General features: G+C 39.1%; 1 protein-coding gene across 1 annotated transcript in view; it reads right to left on the bottom strand.

Annotated features, from left to right (window-relative positions):
* The window catches only part of acvr1 (activin A receptor type 1), a 103,502-nt gene that overhangs the window by 45,835 nt on the left and 38,224 nt on the right, over positions 1-19,443 (bottom strand). The window contains exon 2 of the mRNA XM_008116565.3: positions 10,487-10,560. Within this exon, the coding sequence (XP_008114772.2) occupies positions 10,487-10,560 (74 nt within the window). The remainder of the gene's footprint in view (positions 1-10,486; positions 10,561-19,443) is intronic.

Raw genomic sequence — 19,443 nt, 5'->3', positions numbered from 1 at the left:
ACAGGAGCAGAATTCAAAATGATCTTGACAGACTATAGAGAAGGGCCGAAACTAACAAAATGAAGTTCAACAGGGACAAATGCAAGATACTTCACTTCGGCAGAAAAAATGGAAATCAAAGATACAGAATGGGGGATGCCTGGCTTGACAGCAGTGTGTGCGAAAAAAAACCTTGGAGTCAAGTTAAACATGAGCCAACAATGTGATGCGGCAGCTAAAAAAGCCAACGGGATTCTGGCTTGCATAAATAGGGGTATAGCATCTAGATCCAGGGAAGTCATGCTCCCCCTCTATTCTGCCTTGGTCAGACCACACTTGAAATACTGTGTCCAATTTTGGGCACCGCAGTTGAAGGGAGATGTTGACAAGCTGGAAAGCGTCCTGAGGAGGGTGACTAAAATGATTAAGGGTCTGGAGAACAAGCCTTATGAGGAGCGGCTTAAAGAGCTGGGCATGTTTAGCCTGCAGAAGAGAAGGCTGAGAGGAGACATGATAGCCATGTACAAATATGTGAGGGGAAGTCATAGGGAGAAGGGAGCAAGCTTATTTTCTGCTGCCCTGCAGACTAGGACACGGAACAATGGCTTCAAACTACAGGAAAGGAGATTCCACCCGAACATCAGGAAGAACTTCCTCACTGTGAGAGCTGTTCGACAGTGGAACTCTCTCCCCCAGGCTGTGGTGGAAGCTCCTTCTTTGGAGGCTTTTAAGCAGAGGCTGGATGGCCATATGTCGGGGGTGCTTTGAATGAGATTTCCTGCTTCTTAGCAGGGGGTTGGACTGGATGGCCCATGAGGTCTCTTCCAACTCTACTATTCTATGATTCTATGATTCTAAAATCATATTGCTCTAATTTTGCAGTGTGAAAAAGACCTGTTTCACTAGGGGGGAAAGTAAACTTTCCAAGCTCTGCTTCAGACCCAGCTTCAGAACTTCCAAAGCCTCAACAGGACTTGATGGAAATGATGGAGGTGAAATTTGGCTTCATCATCACGCTGATGCCACCAAATTCCAAATTTTAATACAACCCCTCTAACTGTTGTTTAGTGGTGGTGCATGTTGCATGCCTTTGACACATTTCCAACTTATGGCAACCCAAAGGCAACCTATGACCTCGAGGTTTTCAAGGCAATATTTATTTTGGCCTTCCACTAAGGCTAAGAGAATGTAACTTGCCCAAGGTGGATTTCCATAGCTGAGTGAAGATTTGAATCCTGGAATTCCAACACTGAAACCACTACACCACAACGGCCCTATTATTTTGAGATGACAGGTGCTTAATCAGACCAGAAGTTCTCTTCCATTTCCCAGAGATCAACAAGATATCAATGAGAATCTTAGATGAGGAACATGAAGATAAATGTCTTAACATGAAACAAACATACCATAAACCTCTATGCAAATGAAATTATGAAATATGTTCCTCTTTGATTTCATTTCTCCATTCCATGACCCATAACTACTGGAATCCTGTTAGGCTAGAGATGTGAAACCACATCAAATGGTGTAGAAACATCAACTCACAAGTCAGATGAAGGACCAGTGGGGCCTCCCTCAAACAATAAGGTCCTTTACCAAAACCAAATTATTATGTAAAACTCAATGCATTTCTGATTTCTTATCCACCCACTTTTCTTACATACACCACTTATTTTCAAGGGCTAGGCTTACTCCCAAAATTATTCAAAGGTTATTTTGTATTAGGACACTTTCGACATCAATTTCTACTTTGTTCTTTTCCTACTACATTCCTGGAGACACTCATCGGCTTCAAAAAAAGTGGTGGATTTACAGAGACAGAAGACAACTGCAAGCAAAAAAAAGGCTAAACTTTGAAGTACATAGGAATACTGTAAACTGTGTCACAGCATGTGTGCTAAAGTAATCTTTCACACAGCCTGCTGTGTTATTTTGTATGACATTTAAGAGTTCAGATGGTATGTTAGAACAAGTCGTATAGTTTTTTAAGCCTAGTTTTAGCATTCCATATACTACTAGCATGATAAACACAAGGGGAATGCCTTTTACAACTTCCCGCCACCTAGGAGAAGTGGTTAAACACTTCTCCAGGTGTTCTTTTATTAAGGGAAAAAAGGAAGGAAGAAATAGAGCAAAGAAACTATTATTTAACTCATCACCTGGGAAACAGATGTCAGGGCACAACACAATTCATTATATGTTCATTGTAAGTACATTTTTATTACGTGTCCTCATCAAAATTCTAGGAATCTGAATAGATATATCAAGATTGGGAAGATATATTGTGTTTGTAAATTGGAGGAATTGAGTGCCCCAAAGGGAAAGCTCAAGTTAAAAGAACTTTTGAATATGATAAGTAATGTTAGTCCTAAAGCAGGAGAAGTTTATCTTGGGAGCAGGAATTTTTTTACAAAATCCTGCACTGTTCTGTAGCATAATCTCTCAACGGATTCATAAAGAACCACAGGTGGGAGAGTGCAAAATTAAGCAGGAAAATTATAAAAGGGTTTTTTTTTCTTTTTGAAGTCATCTTAATATTCAGCTTGGTAAAATTGTCTGTAACATTCAAACACATGTGCAGAATGCAAAAAGGATACAAATCACCAGCATATGTTTTAGTGCCTTCCTAAGGAGTACAAGAACCATAATTTAACGCCTGATGTCATTAGTCCTGGCTAGAGTAGACCCATTCGATCAATGGGATTTGCTTGCATTGATTCACCATTCAACAGCTTGCTAGTTCATAATGCTATATAAAAATAGCAAATACTACAGCCAATGGCAGTCACAGAACATTCAATACAAGATTCCCTGATGGCACACCGGGTTAGACCGCTGACCTGCTGAACTTGCTGACTGAAAGGTCGCAGGTTCGAATCCAGGGAGCAGAGTGAGCTCCCGCTGTTAGCCCCAGCTTCTGCCAACCTAGCAGTTCGAAAACATGCAAATGTGAGATTAAAAGGTACTGCTCCTGCGGGAAGGTAATGACGCTCCATGCAGTCATGCCAGCCACATGATCTTGGAGGTGTCTACGGACAATGCTGGCTCTTTGGCTTAGAAATGGAGATGAGCACCAACCCCGAGTTGGACATGACTAGACTTAATGTCAGGGGAAACCCTTTACCTTTACCTTTATAGTCAATGGCAGTCACAGAACATTCAATACAATGTTCCAGAAGAACCAGTTGCAGCCTTAAGAAGTAGACGAAAGAAGGAAGAATCAACTAGAACAGTAGTTCTCAACCTGTTGGTCCCCAGATGTTTTGGCCTTCAACTCCCAGAAATCCTAACAGCTGGTAAACTGGCAGGGATTTCTGGGAGTTGTAGACCAAAACACCTGGGGACCCACAGGTTGAGAACTACTGGGCTAGAATAACTTTATTGTCATTGTACAATGAAATTAAATGCTTTCCCCAACAAACATCACAAAAGCAACACATCCATCCCTCCACACACTCCAACCACCACTGCACAGCCTCCAATGCCACATCAATGCGAAACCATGAAGTTCAATATACGAGTTACAGCTCTAACCAGGATAAGAACTAAACTGTACCTCTTCTATTTTGTTTAGCCTTTTATGATTTAAGGGACAGTGCATATTGAGTGTCTGAATTCATTGTCTGGCTAACACTCTTATGACTTTGCAGTTACAAAAAGAATTGGTATATACAACATTGGTTTATACAATAAGCATGCAACAAATACATGACTGTTGTATTAACTATCATCAAATCAACCTAGTGTTATTAGTGACCCTATGAATAAGAAGCCTCCATGTTACTCTATCATCAAAAGGTCTGTTCCTTGTTTGAATATCCATCTGTAATGTAGCCTTCCGCTTTTACTACTACCTTTACCTTACCAAGCATTATTGTCTTTTCTAACAAGTCAGGTCTGGTCTGACCAAGGGAGAATAGAGGCGTAGCATGAGGATGACTTCCCTCGATCTAGACACTAAACTCCTATTGATGAAGACCAAAATCCCATTGGCTTTTTTAGCCGCTGCATGACATTGCCCACAAGGACTTCAAGTTCTTTTTCACATGTACTGCTATCGAGCCCATTCTGTATCTGTGCATTTCAGTTTTGTTTTTGTTTTGTTTTTTGCCTAAGTGGAGTATCGTGCATTTGTCCCTGTTGAACTTCATGATCATGAATGACTAGAACAATAACAACCTCATGCTTTCAAATATAATGATGTCATAGGAACAGAGCAGTCTAGAGGCATATTTCAATGATGGTGGAATAATTCAAGGAAGAGGAGGTTTCTTTCCTACAAAGACTTGTGGATAATGAAAATACTGGACTAGAAGCAGACATGCTTCAAAGCACCTATCATTACAACACAATTCATTCCTCCAGACAGGACAATTCTCTTTCTCAAACTGATACCAAATAATGATGTTAGCCCATGTGGCAAAATTTTTCATCCTCCAAGTAGTGCTCTTTGCCTTCTTCATACTCCTCAAAGTGTCTTTTTCTAGAATCATTTTATGAATAACATTTTCTCATCATAAAACTTCATGATGGTTTGTTTTTTAATTTTTTTAAAAAGGCATCTCTCACAGAAGTGTCTTTTATTGAGGTTAAGTAATCCCTGACCTTGGAAACATAAAATATCTATAAAGATAGCAAAAAAGACAGTATAAGAGAATGCACTACACATTCTTGGCCTATCAAAGACTTTCACTTATGTTCACCTCTAAATAAAACAAGCCTGCACTCCAAAGAGTAAGTGTTATCGCTAAAAGCAGAGTGGAGAGGGGAAAATAAAGATATACAGAGCTCAGCTCACACCACAGAAATTGACTGTCTGGAAACAGAACACAATGTTGGACTCACACTGACCTACATTTTCCGTCTACTTTTCCACTGCTGTTGACGGCAAACAAACCAAGAATCCATTGCCTGAGGTCTCCTACTTTCCTTGCAGCTTTGTCTGTGCAAAAGCGATGTTTGTGTCAGTTATCTGTTTATACAGCTTGGAAGTCTTACTGAGGTTGGATAACCTCATCTTTTCCCCAAAACAATTGTCCTTCAGGAGAATCAGCACAGACAAACACAAATTGCAACCACAATCCCTTTGCTGTCTGATCTAAATTTGGCCTAATAAAGCCTATGACACAAGAAAAGCTATATGTGGAGAGATGGATACATGTAGTCCTGCAGATGCTGTCAAATTTCCCTTTTTTCCACCAAGGGCTAGGCTACATGGGGCTGATGGGAACTCCAGTCAGCAACATCAATTGCAGAGTAACAGAAACAGGCAAAACTTGGGAAATTAAGTGTTTAAAACCAATTTATTCCAATCACTTGTTTTTGTCGTCTGCCTTCAAGTCATTTCTGACCTACGACAACCCTAAGATGAACTTATCATGGGGTTTTTCTTGGCAGAATTTGTTAAGAAGAGTTTTGCCTTTGCCTTCATCTGAAGCTGAGTTGGTGTGACCTGTGCATGGTTAATTACAGGGTTACTACAGCTGCGTGGGTATTCAAATCGGGTCTCCAAGTGTCCGAACCCAACACTTGAAACACTACGTATGCTTCTCTTATATTCCAATCATTAATATTTGTTAAAGCAACTAATTTTATTGCCTGTTTTTTATTTTTAAAAACCCTTAAGATGAATAGGATTTGCATAACTCTTATCAGAATATCAAGAAATGCTATTTCAATGTACAGTAGAGTCTCGCTTATCCAAAATAAACAGGCCGGAAGAACGTTGGATAAGTGAAAATGTTGGCTAATAAGAAGGAATTAAGGAAAAGTCTATTAAACATCAAATTATGTTATGATTTCATAAATTAAGCACCAAAATATGTTTTATTAACAAATCGAAAGAAAAAACAGTTCAATACATAGTAACATTATGTAGTAATTACTGTACTGTATTTACAAATTTAGCACCAAAATATCACAATTGAAAAAATTGACTACAAATAAAGATAGAATTGCTGCCTAGAGAAACAGCTGCGGATCCAAGCGGGAAGCAGACTGCGTTGGATAACACAGAATTTTGGATGAGCGAAGGTTGGATAAGCAAGACTCTACTGTAATTTGAAAAATAATTAGAAACATTCCTTCTGCTGATACACTGAAATGTGATCTTGTTAACTCTCTTTGTTACCAAAGAGGGGCTATTGTTTGCATGTGTTTGTTTCCCCATAATTTATTGCTTCCAAACTCTAGAAAAAGACACCATCATACTCATCTTAACCTTCACAAGGTCTCTTGGCTCAGAGGAAGCAATATTAAATGTTAGGCTATAAAGGAAGCTATTCACTGTAGACTGTTTAAAGGATAATGAGAACACAAAGTCCACTAAATAAACATAAGTGTAATAGCATTTTAATTCCAAATAAAACAAACCCACAATGAAGGTATGAAACGAGGGAACAATCTGGGACTAAATCAAGAGTAGAAACCATGGCCTTTCTATGCCAGCAGGCATTTGAGAAAAGATGAGGGGCATGCTTTTGGGAGGTTGGGGATGGGATTCTGGAGGTGTAGTGAGTTTTAAATGTAACTTTAATTGTATATATTATTTTTTAACTGTACTTTAAACTTGAATCCATACAGTACTGTTTAATTGTATTTTTTAAAATATTGTATTAGCTTTGTTTTAAACTGTGACCAGATTGTTTGGTTGTTAACCATCTTGAGTCCCCATGAAGAGAAAGGCACAGTATAAATAAATAAATTTTCTGATTGCAACTCCTAATATTCCTTACCAATAGTTATACTGGCTAGGGGGATGTGACTTGCAGTCCTACTAAATACTTGGAGGATGCATAACTCCCATCCCTGGTCTAAATACAACTGCTCATACCAACTGAAGAACATTGACTGAATTAATGGGAATATGGTATATAAAGATGTCTAGAATCTGGTTAGGATGAACAAAGAGAATGAGGCCCTGGGATCTAAGACTGGGATATTGAAAGATATTTTAAAGTATCATATGGTAAGGCTGACCATACAGTATTTTAAACTTTTGTCCTTCCCATATTTTTGTTTAACAAGCAGCATTATTGGGACTCTTTTACTGGCAGAAATGGAGAATGTCTATGACCTTGATCATACCCTGTAAGACAGCCACATACATTCTCATATATTATCCACTCCTTTCTATGGCTTACGGCCTTAATGACATTTTTCCCCATCTCAAATAAATAAAGATATGGGATTTATTTATTTATTTACAGTATTTTTATTTCGCCCTTCTCACCCCGAAGGGGACTCAGAGCGGATCACAATGTACACATACAAGGCAAACATTCAATGCCATATGAACATAGAGACAGAGACAGAGACAGAATGTATCCCCCACAAATATAGGGCTCTACAAGAGACACTTAAACTAATAACCTATGTAGCATGGGAAGTCCTTGGAGCAAAGCAGACAGACATCTAAATCAGGAATAAACACCCAAGCCTTTCTCACAACTGCTCAGCAACAAATACTGCAAAATTAGGAACTAAAGCTAACAACCTATCTGCTCTACTATGCTGAAAAAACCTAACCCCTATGGCTGTTTTAGTCTCACCTATTTCCCATCCCAAGGGCCCCCCATTGGCACTGCGTGAGCTGAGCTGATGAACTTGTGGACCAAAAGGTTGCAGGTTTGAATGCGGGGAGCGGAGTGAGTGCCCGCTGTTAGCCCCAGCTTCTGCCAACCTAGCAGTTCAAAAACATGCAAACGTGAGTAAATCAATAGGTACCACTTTGGCGGGAAGGTAACGGCGCTCCATGCAGTCATGCCGGCCATATGACCTTGGAGGTGTCTACGGACAATGCCAGCTCCTCGGCTTAGCAATGGAGATGAGCACCAACCCCCAGAGCTGGACATGACTAGACTTCAGGTCAGGGGAAAACCTTTACCTTTTACTATTTCCCATCCCACCCTTTTAAACTGACATCTGTCATTTGGCAAGCTCGCTGTAGTATCATATGGATATGAACATGGACAGTTAGCATTTAACATTAACTAAAACATCTATTTTAAAGATCAACAAAACAGTAGGACAGTAGTACCACCAGCATTGAAGCAATGCTCCTACGCCATCAACTCCGCTGGACTGGCCACGTTGTCCGAATGCCCGATCACCGTCTCCCAAAGCAGCTATTCTACTCCGAACTCAAGAACGGGAAACGTAATGTTGGTGGGCAGGAAAAGAGATTTAAAGATGGGCTTAAAGCCAACCTTAAAAACTGTGGCATAGACAATGACAACTGGGAAGCCCTGGCCCTTGAGCGCTCTAATTGGAGGTCAGCTGTGACCAGCAGTGCTGCGGAGTTCGAAGAGGCACGAATGGCGGGCTTAAGGGAGAAACGTGCCAAGAGGAAGGCCCGTCAAGCTAACCCTGACCGGGACCGCCTTCCATCTGGAAACCGATATCCTCACTGCGGGAGAACTTGCGAATCAAGAACAGGTCTCTTCAGCCACCTAAGAACCCACCCCCAAAACACCAGAAATGGAAGACAATCCTCCTCGAACTACGAGGGATCGCCTAAGTAAGGACATGAAGCAAAATGGCATATCAATCAGAAGAAGCCTGTAATTGTCAAGTTGGAGTATTGGAAATACTACTCCAAGATTAATTGGATAAAATTCTAGTTAGATTATTCCAAAAACATATTTTTGAAAGCTGTTTTTCTGCCATCCCATGACCATGTGAAATCAACATCTACAGTCAGTGGGGTTATGGTGGAACAGATGTGTCAGAAAGGCGGAAACTCTCACTTTGTTTTCCACTGCTCCTTCAGCCACACTTTATCTTAAAATGCATACCCTCATGTAAAGTCCTTATTCCCTCTCACATACTTCATTCAGGATGGCAGCAAATCTGTTATGAAAAAATGCCATGCCTTTCTTACCACCTCTTTCCCTTCTACATCAAAAGTGCAAAACTCAGTACCTCCAAGATGTTTTGGACTACAAACTCAAGAACATCTGATCATTAGCCATATTGACAGAGTCTTATGGGAGTTACAATCCAACGAGTATGCAACTCCTTTCCCCTTCATATATACAGGCTCTGAGACTCTTCTCCAGAGAAGCTAAACTGTCATACTTCTTGCCCTCTTTCTGTAAACAGATTAAAACCTCTTTATTCTGACATGTTTTTGAGGATTGATTTTTCAGAGTGAATAGGCCTTTTATGGACATTTATTTGTTTTGGGATTTGGTTGTTAATTTGTTGCAACTGGTTTTAATTTCCTGATGGCTTAATTGCTTTTTAACATTTGTATCCTGTTAATTTTGAACAATGTTTAATTGTGGTAAGCCATGTTAAGTGCGAAAACTGGGGAAAAGGTAAAGATAATAATGTATTTTACTTATGTACACACAATCAAGGCAACACTTTGGAAAGCAACATAAAGTGATACAAAAAATAGTATTTAACATAAATGTTATAATAATAAAATAATAATAAAACTTTATTTATTTATTTATTTATTTTATTACATCACTTCTACCCCGCCCTTCTCACCCATCAGGGGACTCAGGGCGGCTTACAGTATAACCATACACATTAAAAACAGTTGTCATCAAATTTAAAAATCCATCAAGATTAAAAATTACAATAAAATTAAGAATATCCATTAAAATATACATAATTATACATTTAAATATACATTTAAGGCGCTTTCCATGTTCATGTGGGGTCTGTCAGTAGGTCATATATTCTTATCTCATTTTTGCTGCTACTCATGCTCAAATGCCTGGTCCCATAACCACGTTTTTGTCCTCTTTCGGAAAGACAGGAGGGAGGGAGCCTGCCTGACTTCAATGGGGAGGGCGTTCCATAGGCGGGGAGCCACCACTGAAAAGGCCCTGTCTCTCGTCCCCGCCAGCCGCACCTGTGAGGCTGACGGGACCGCGAGCAGGGCCTTCATCTGAAATATTTGTATTTCACCCTCTCTCCCTGAGGGGACTCAGGGCGGATTCCAACAAAAGATGGCAAACATTCAATGCCAGATGCAATTCATAAATAAAAGACATAAAACAAACCAGCTAAGTTCTAAAAAACGGTATCCACAACCAATTATAACCCAAAAAATAAATAATAACAATCTATCACTTAATTTACATCTAACCTAACCAACATTAAACATAAGTTATATAAACAACACTTAACATTCATTTAAAATTATTATTAAATATTATGCAGCCAATGAAGCCAGCGAGGTCAATGATATCAGCTATGCCAAAACCAACTAAGTCAGAATATGATGATAGATTCAAAACAGATATACTGTTGAGTGTAAACTTCTTAGTCTTCCTCCTTTTTGGCTTCTCTTCTACAGATTTCCTTATTTATCCCACAAACACAACTCTATAGTGTCCCACACTGGTTAATGGGTACACAATAATGAAAACAACATAATCAAGTTCACCATGACCAATAAACATTATAACTCAACCAGGATTTCTGCAACCATTAGTATTATCAACACAGGTACGTCCGTCCGTCCGTCCCCCCCACCCTAAGTACTTACCTTCCATGCTGGGTGAAGGAAAGAACACCATCACTAGGACAGGAATTATCACAAGTCCATTTATCATTGTAGACCTAAAGGGAGGAAAAAGAAGAGGCACATGTTTTAAAAATAAAACCAGAACTATTCAACCCAGCTTCATTTCCTTGAGAAACATCACCAATTTCTTGAATATCAATTGCTGCTCACAGAAAGTACATTGTTCAGTCAGGACTCTTTCCAACTCCATTTAACAATTACTTCTTATACGAACTTAGTTGCTGAAAAAATCCAGACTCTGCAGAGACAAGAAAATAAGAGCCCTGGGCACTATGTACATACAAGTTAGGATCAAAATCATGTAGAAGCTGCACATATTCACACATTGGGATCTGTAGGCTTTTCTAGTGATCTGGCAGTTCATATCATCAGAGCTTTGCACAAGTATGTAATATTTCAGCATCTAAGTGAATGGTTGAGCTTTCAAAGTAATATCTCCCAAGCTGTATAATGTTGAGGAAAGGACAAGATTATTGATCTCTGTTGATTTTTTTGGGTGAGATCCTAAAGTGATTCTATTAGACAGTTTTTGGAACTGAAAGTATGTCATTCCCACCCACGGGTCAAAGGGGAATCGAACCATGGCCTCTAGAGTTGTAGTCCAGTGTTCAAACCAACACATCACCTGGCAAGATTGATCTCTAGTAGGGGTTTTATAGCTCAAAAGCAATTTCACACAAACTCACAAATGTCACATTTACACAAAAACAATGGGACTCAATAATATATTTTATGAATTTACCTGAATAAAATAAGGTCTTGAAGTATGCTTTTTATGAAACCTTGTTCTATGCCTTCCAATTGCCACACATTTTGCTGATGCGGTTTCAACTAAAAAAATTGCTTCCTCTCTCATTTCACATCAATAGGGCTAGAGGCTACTATGTTCCTTCTTCCTACTGTTTGAAAACCACAAAATCTGAGGAATAACAGCCACACAGTCCCATTAATCACTACCCATCTCAAATGAGAATCAAACTTCAATGAGTAAGACATACTTAGCAAAAATAAGAGAATAACTAGAACTAGAACTATATATACAGTTGAGTCTCACTTATCCAACATAAACGAGCCGGCCGAACGTTGGATAAGCGAATATGTTGGATAATAAGGAGAGATTAAGGAGAAGCCTATTAAACATCAAATTAGGTTATGATTTTACAAATTAAGCACCAAGACATCATGTTATACAACAAATCTGGCAGAAAAAGTAGTTCAATACGCAGTAATGCTACGTAGTAATTACTGTATTTACGAATTTTGCACCAAAATATCATGATATATTGAAAACATTGACTACAAAAATGCGTTGGATAATCCAGAACGTTGGATAAGCGAGTGTTGGATAAGTGAGACTATACTGTATATAACTATATATATATTTAATTCTGTTTTGATGTTTGTATATTTGTATATTTTAAATTGTATACTAATGCTTTTATGTCAAGCTTCTTTGAGTCCCCTTTGGGGAGATAAAGCGGGGCAATAATAATAATAATAATAATAATAATAATAATAATAATAATAATAATAATAATAATAATACCGTGAAAACGTCCAGCTCACTTTCACAGGTTCAGTGCCTTCCACCATTGCTGTTACTGTGTAGATATTCTAAAAAATCCCTAGAACCTAGCACTACTTTAAGTGTCACTTTTTTTAAAATAGCAGAAGATCAGATAAACCTTAAGTAGCTCCCTCCCCCATGTCTATATTCCCCATAAATAGCTTATTGTAATACCTCCCTAGTTCACACTTGCGTGGATGGCACTTGAAAAATGAAATAAACATGGAAAGAATTTCCCCCCTTTTTAGGTGCAAGGAAGCATTATATCTCCATGACGCAGCACATGCTTTGCTTAAAAACAGCTCCAAATTCAACCTTTGAAATCTAAAGGCAAGACCGGAAAAGATTCCCCTTGAAATTCTGCTCATCAGGACTTAAAATGAATAAGGACAAACCTAACATTTCAATTAAAAACATAGGAACTGATAGTTGTACGAAACTGGAAGAAATTTCAGAATGTAAAGTAGCCACGAAGGTCAAACATTTAGGTATATGGCTCACGAGCAAAAACAGTAACCTATTTTGAGACAATTACACGAGAGTGTGGTCAGAGTAGAAAAAGACCTGGCTAGATGGCAAAGGTTACTAATAACTTGGTCCGGTAGAACTGCAGTGATAAAAATGATGGTATTTGAGCAGGGAAAAGAACCAGGATGTTCAGAAACTGAACAGATGCGAAAGAGAGAGGGGTTTGAATCTACTGGATCACAGACACTACCATAAAGCAGCATGGATAAATTGGTTGAAAAACTAGGTAACATTAGAGAACCAAAATATACTTAATCTAGAGGGCTATAGCCTCAGGTACGGTTGGCATACATACCTATGGTATATGAAGGGGATAAATTAAATAAAGATTTCAACAGACATGTAATCAGAGGAAGTCTTTTAGAGATATGGAAAAGATATAAATACGGTATAGAGCCAAAAACACAATGGCTAAGGACATTAGAAGCAATACTGAGACCAACCTCAAGAGAAGAAATCAGAAGGTATAGAGATCATAAGGTAAAGGTAAAGGTTTCACCTGACATTAAGTCCAGTCATGTCTGACTCTGGGGGTAGGTGCTCATCTCCATTTCTAAGCCGAAGAGCCGGCATTGTCCGTAGACACCTCCAAGGTCATGTGGCCGGCATGACTGCATGGAGCGTCGTTACCTTCCCGCCGGAGCGGTACCTATTGATCTACTCACATTGCCATGTTTTCAAACTGCTAGGTTGGCAGAAGCTGGAGCTAACAGCGGGCGCTCACTCTGCTCCCGGGATTTGAACCTGGGACCTTTCGGTCTGCAAGTTCAGCAGCTCAGTACTTTAACACACTTTGCCACCAGGGCTCCATATAGAGATCATATAATTAAGGAAAAAGGCCAATGAAAACTAAGAGGAAAAGATTACTTAGGCCAGCGGTTCTCAATCTGGGGTCCTCAGATGTTTTTGGCCTAAAACTCCCAGAAATCCCAGTCAGTTTACCAGCTGTTAGAATTTCTGGAAGTTGAAGGCCAAAAACATTTGGGGACTCCAGGTTGAGAACCACTGACTTAAGCATTAATGATTGGTTCCACTATCATCAACTACATCCAAGATTTAAAAAGGATGTGGGAGTTGGCTTTACTGTAATAAAATCAGAATTGGAAAGTATACTGGGAAAAGGGAGCAAAAGATTAATTTCCAGCCTATACAAATATTTACTAGGCTACAACCTAGAAGACAATAGAGTAAAATCAATAATGATCATTTGGGTAGGAACCTAGGGAGAATTATAGATCTAGATACCTGGGAACTACTCTAGAAGAAAGAATTGCAATTTAGAATAGCAGGGTAAACTAGGGAAAATTTATGCAAAATCTTCTATAAAAATTATACAATACCAGTCCTACTAAAAAAAATAGATAAATCTCAACAAGATAGGTGCTGGAGATATAAAACGCATAGAGGAACCTTATTCCATATGTGGTGGTCATGTGAGAATATTCAAGGAATTTGGAGAAATGTAATTAAGGAAACAAATAAAATGTTGTGCAATAAGGAAAAAAAATCAGGGATGTGTCTGCTGGGCTTATTCAGGGAAGTCTTCAACCGGGATGATAAAGAAATAGCCCATTACAGATTTGTGGTAGCATGAATGATAATTGCTAGGAATTGGAAAGGGGAAAAAGCATTAACTAAAAAGTATTGGAGAGATAAACTAATGGATTACATGCAAATTGTCAAGATATCCAATAATTTGGTGGGTAAAAACAATGAAGAGTTCCTAAAGAGATGGAAACAGGTGATGGCATATCTGGAAGGAGAGTCAAAGAAGTAAATGATATATAATCCCAAGAGGAAATTATGAGCAAACACAATAGAAGGGTAAATAAGTAATGTTATGGGCACCGTGACTTGAGGTGGAAGTCATGGTGCGTGGAATAAGGGTTAACTTTGTGTAGAATGTGGGCATGAGGGATATCTTATATGTTGTAGGGTAGATTGTCGTGTGTGTTATGTGTACTGTGTGTATCTATCACGTTAAGAGTAGTGGTGGCGCAACGGGTTAAACCCTTGTGCCAGCTGACCTGAAGGTTGCCAGTTCGAATCTGCAAGATGGGGCGAGCTCCTGTCTGTCAGCTCTAGCTTGCGGGAATACGAGAGAAGCCTCCCTGCAGGATGCTAAAACATCCGAGTGTCCCCTGGACAACGTCTCTGTAGACGGCCAATTTTTTCACACCAGAAGCGACTTGCAATATGTTCTCAAGTTGCTTCTGACATGATTTTTAAAAATCTAACAAGTTTGTAAATTATAATAAAAAATAGAATTAAAAGAAAGAAATTCTGCCCATCAGTGTATACACATTACTGAGTTTGATAGACCAGTGTATAACTTCACAGAAAGCAGTTTTCATCTGGTGTCTCTGCTATAACATCAAACCAGAGGTCATCTCCTTCTCACAAAGGACCATAATACTTATTTGTATAGTGTGTTTACAAAAGGCCTTGAAGGTTAAAGTTGAAACAGCACCACAGTAGAACTGAAATTCCCAAGAAAGTGGAAGCTGAGTAACATGAAACACAGAATTTCTTTCTATCTTACATTTAACTGGACAACACATTTCCTTAGCTTGAAGAATTTAATGCATTACAACTTACAAGCTTTGATTCATTCCACTGTCAGTCAACTCAAAACTGTTGTCAGAATAATTAACCAGTGATGGGCAATATGTTAAACTCCTAATTAAACTGCCTTTCACTGTAGCGGATGGGTCACTGAAATTTGTTTTCCAAATCAAGCAGTACAAACTACATAATTAAAAGCTACATTTTTGGCAAAAAAACTACTAGCAGTAACTAATTTTCATACAATTGAAGGGAAATATTTTTCTCATGAAGGCATGGAAATGTCAGAGGAAAAGAGCTTATATCAAAAGCCAGATTGTATCTTTGTGAAGTGTTAATGAGGACTTTGTTTTTCTTATACATATTGGCTGAGAAGCATGGGCTGAATCCAGCTTTTGCCTCCTCCAATGCAGAATTAAGTTTGCCCACTCCTTGCTTTAAAGCAGGAAAATAATCTTTTTTTTAAAAAAAAAACAAAAAACAAAACCCAATGTTTTAATAACATCATTTGTTTGACCATGTTGTGACTTTAATAATCATTTTTATACTCACGTATAAATTTAGAAATTTTAGTCAAAAAACTGGCCCCAAAAACTGGGTCAAGTTATCCACAGGTCTTATGAAAAAAACCTTGTTTGAATGAACTCTTAGCAAAAAAAAAAAAAAAAAAACCAAAAAAAAAAACAGGACAATCCCATTCTTTAAGTGGGGAAATATCTGCAGTAGCTGCTGGCCCTAAATTGGCACTGGTGCTTTCCCCTGTCCGTGGAATGATTTTTGATTTATCCAGGGGTCATATCAAAATTCATAATATTTGCCAACCCTGTCCTCAACTTATACACAAAGTCAACTTATACATGAGTATATAAAGTTTATTTTTATAATGCATCATTATCACCATCTTGTTTTCCCCTTTTTGTCAATTTCCTTGTGTGTCCCATAGTGGAAGAAAGGCAGTATCTAAATAATGTGATATATAATAGCACCATAATAAATGAGTAAAAATTACTCCAAAGACAGATACTGAAAGGAAAGAGAAATTCCAATGCAGGAGCCCAAAGGAAGATACTGAAGGAGGAGATAAATGTCATAGTACGAGTCAAAGTCTACTGGCATGGCAATGTATGCCACTGTATACATGTTTTGGGGTACAGGAGCCTACATCCAATGTATCCATTGTTCTTACTAAAGCAACTTTCGTGAATGCAAGTGTAAACATGGTATTATTGTCCCTCCTTCCTACAGCTCACTAAATAGCACAAAACCTGTTTCGGAGCCGGGTTTCAACACTGGAAGGGCTGCAGGGTGAATGGCTCAGGATCACAAAGTGACAATCATGTCAGATTTAGATCAAGCTTTCCAGCTTTCTCTTAGCTGTCTGAATGATGTTTCAAATGTACAGCACACAATTAGGAGCACAGGCTGAATTCATCCAAAAGTTCATGTGCCTGGAATGCTACCAACGTGTCTCTCAATGTGGACTTGCTGGACAGGGCTTGTACCAGCTACAGCAAATACAGAAAGAATAAGTAGGAATTTTCAAAACTGATCTGCCTAAAATGCATTTTGTATTTTCCAAAGATATATTTTGTATTTTCCAAAGATAGATTCTTCTCCGCAAAAAAGAATGGATTGTTTTCTCAAAATTTGTTCTTGTTGTGTGCTTTGAAGTCATTTCGAACTCATGATGATCCTAAGGTGGCCCCATCACAGTGTTTTTGGAGGCTGAGAGTGTCTCACTTGCCCAAGGTTGTCCAATGGATCCTCATACCCAAACCAACCTTGGTCTCCAGAGCCACACTTCAACACTCAAACCACGCGGACATGCTGGCTGTCCTAATAATCAAAGCAAGTTGTTTAAACAAAAGCAGGAGGTAAATATGTTCCTACCATTGTTCCAGGAAGAACAAAAATAAATTAAAAGACTTGATAAAAAGTAAAATCTACATCCCTACTTTTTGGTAATCCAAACCATGTTGTTTAGACAGAAGACATTCAGCCAACAAACGTTTAGAATGGATGCAAAGCTCTCTTCCTGGCTGCTATTTTGGGCAGAGAATGCCATACAGGCAATCTCAGAGTTACTTACAAACGACGCATAGTTAAGAACGGAGATGAGACAACAGGAAGTGAGAGATCTACCCCTAAGAAAGTAAATTCACTTCTGAAAGAGTTATCATGCAAAAAACTGTCTCAACCAAAGCTTTATCACTAATCCTGTTTCCACAACCAATTTTTTTAAAGTGTGGTGAAATCTTCTGAACAGTAGCACTGGCAACAAGCCTACAGAACCTATCTTGTTTGTAACTTGCGGGACTGCCTTTATCTGTGGTTTGCCTGTTACTTCAAGCTAGTTAAAATAAACTTTGAAGGAAAACTCACTAGTTTCACACACATATACACTTCCTTAACTCTGCAAACTGGTGCCAAGAATTTAAGACAAAAAGTAGAGTTCTACTGCTGCCTTTCATGCTAAATAAAAATAGATCCCTCAAAAATACACTGCTAAGCAAACAGAAATTTTAAGTTTTGAGAAAGAGCACAACACTCCAGGCAAAACAGGAAATGAACAGTGTTCTGCTGCTGTAGATTGGTTCTGAGATGGTGGGAAGAAAGGGGAGAAGCAAAGAAGAAACAGCAGCAACCCAAAGCCCGAAGCTGTAGAAGAGCAGTTCAGTACTACCGTATTTTGAATTCAAGTGGTCTGTCACATTAGGCACATCTTCATGTAAGCATCCCATCAGCCAAACAGTAACGTCACCCAGTGGGCCTTGCTCCCCAAACACAGCATGCTGCTAACTACCTGTTTTCCCAATTTGGCATTTGGATCTGGCAACCAAACTAGTACTCAGGTTTGAGGGTTTCCTCCTTTCAACATTAGTATTGCAATTGGGTCTGTCTCCATTCAATTGTCATCACCACCAACAATCCTCTTCTCCCAAAGTAATAACATATGTAACCCAACATTCTATACAGTCAGTTATACAAATAGTAAATATGGGCTGACCTTGTCACTGTTTTTTAAACTTGGCATTAGGAAAACAGTAAGTAAAGATGAAGCCTGATTTACTAAATTCAACTCAAAGCATGTGATTGGCAAGAGTAAATAAAATATGATGAAAAAACATTGACAGCTGAGGAATGCAACTGTCATTCTGAGAGCTGGTTGATGAATAAAATAAAAAAGGCAGGATTTCCTAACAATTTTCTTCCTGCCCTAGAAGAGAATATGTGTGTGTGGGTGCCTTCATGTTGCCTGTTGATTTATGGCTGCCCTGTGAATTCCATGGGGTTTTTTTTAGACAAGGAATATTCAGGGGTTCGTTCCTCTGAAATACAGTCTGCAGCATCTGGTATTCACTGGTGGTCTCCCATCCAAGTACTAACAAGGACTGAGACTGCTTAGTTTCCAAGATCACACAGGATCTCCTGAATAATTCCCAACCAAGACTGTGTACAGACCCTTCCTCCCTCTCTCCACCCCAGAGGAATGATGAACAAGTGGCCTGATAAGATCCAGGGTCAGCTGCAAGGCATGTTTTATTTTCCCCTACCTATCATGGAATATAGCCAGTTTTTGCAAATTTATTTCACAGTACTAAAACTCCTGGGGGGGAGAGACGGACAGCAGAGATCACTTCAGAATAGTTGTGCAAGTAAGGGCAGAAGGGAATCAACATAAAAAATACAGCACAGCGGTGTTGTTCAAGTTTTCTGGGTACAAGGGATATATTGGCTTCGATCCTTATGTAGCTTCATAAATGAAAAGCAACTTTCATCCATAATACTATGTAACACAATTTTAGTTCCTGGGTTATAAATGTCATTTTCTAATTGGTTCTATCATAAAACATGGAGAAGTTTCTTAAACTGCAAAAAAAAAACCCTTGTTTTTGCAAGACATCCTGCAGCACATTTTGCTATAGTAAAAAAGGTATAGGTTTTCCCCTGGCGTTAAGTCTAGTCATGTCTAACTCTGGGGGTTGGTGCTCATCTCCATTTCTTAGCCGAAGAGCCGGCGTTGTCCGTAGACACCTCCAAGGTCATGTGGCCGGCATGACTGCATGCAGCGCCGTTACCTTCCCGCTGGAGCAGTACCTATTGATCTACTCACATTGGCATGTTTTCAAACTGCTAGGTTGGCAGAAGCTGGAGCAACAGCGGGCGTTCACTCCGCTCCTGGGATTTGAACCTGGGACCTTTCAGTCTGCAAGTTCAGCAGCTCAGTGCTTTAACACACTTTGCCACCGGGGCTCCT

The sequence above is a fragment of the Anolis carolinensis genome, chromosome 1 (assembly GCF_035594765.1).
Source record: "Anolis carolinensis isolate JA03-04 chromosome 1, rAnoCar3.1.pri, whole genome shotgun sequence".
Taxonomy (NCBI): domain Eukaryota; kingdom Metazoa; phylum Chordata; class Lepidosauria; order Squamata; family Dactyloidae; genus Anolis; species Anolis carolinensis.
This window is presented reverse-complemented; position numbering and strand designations above follow the sequence as displayed.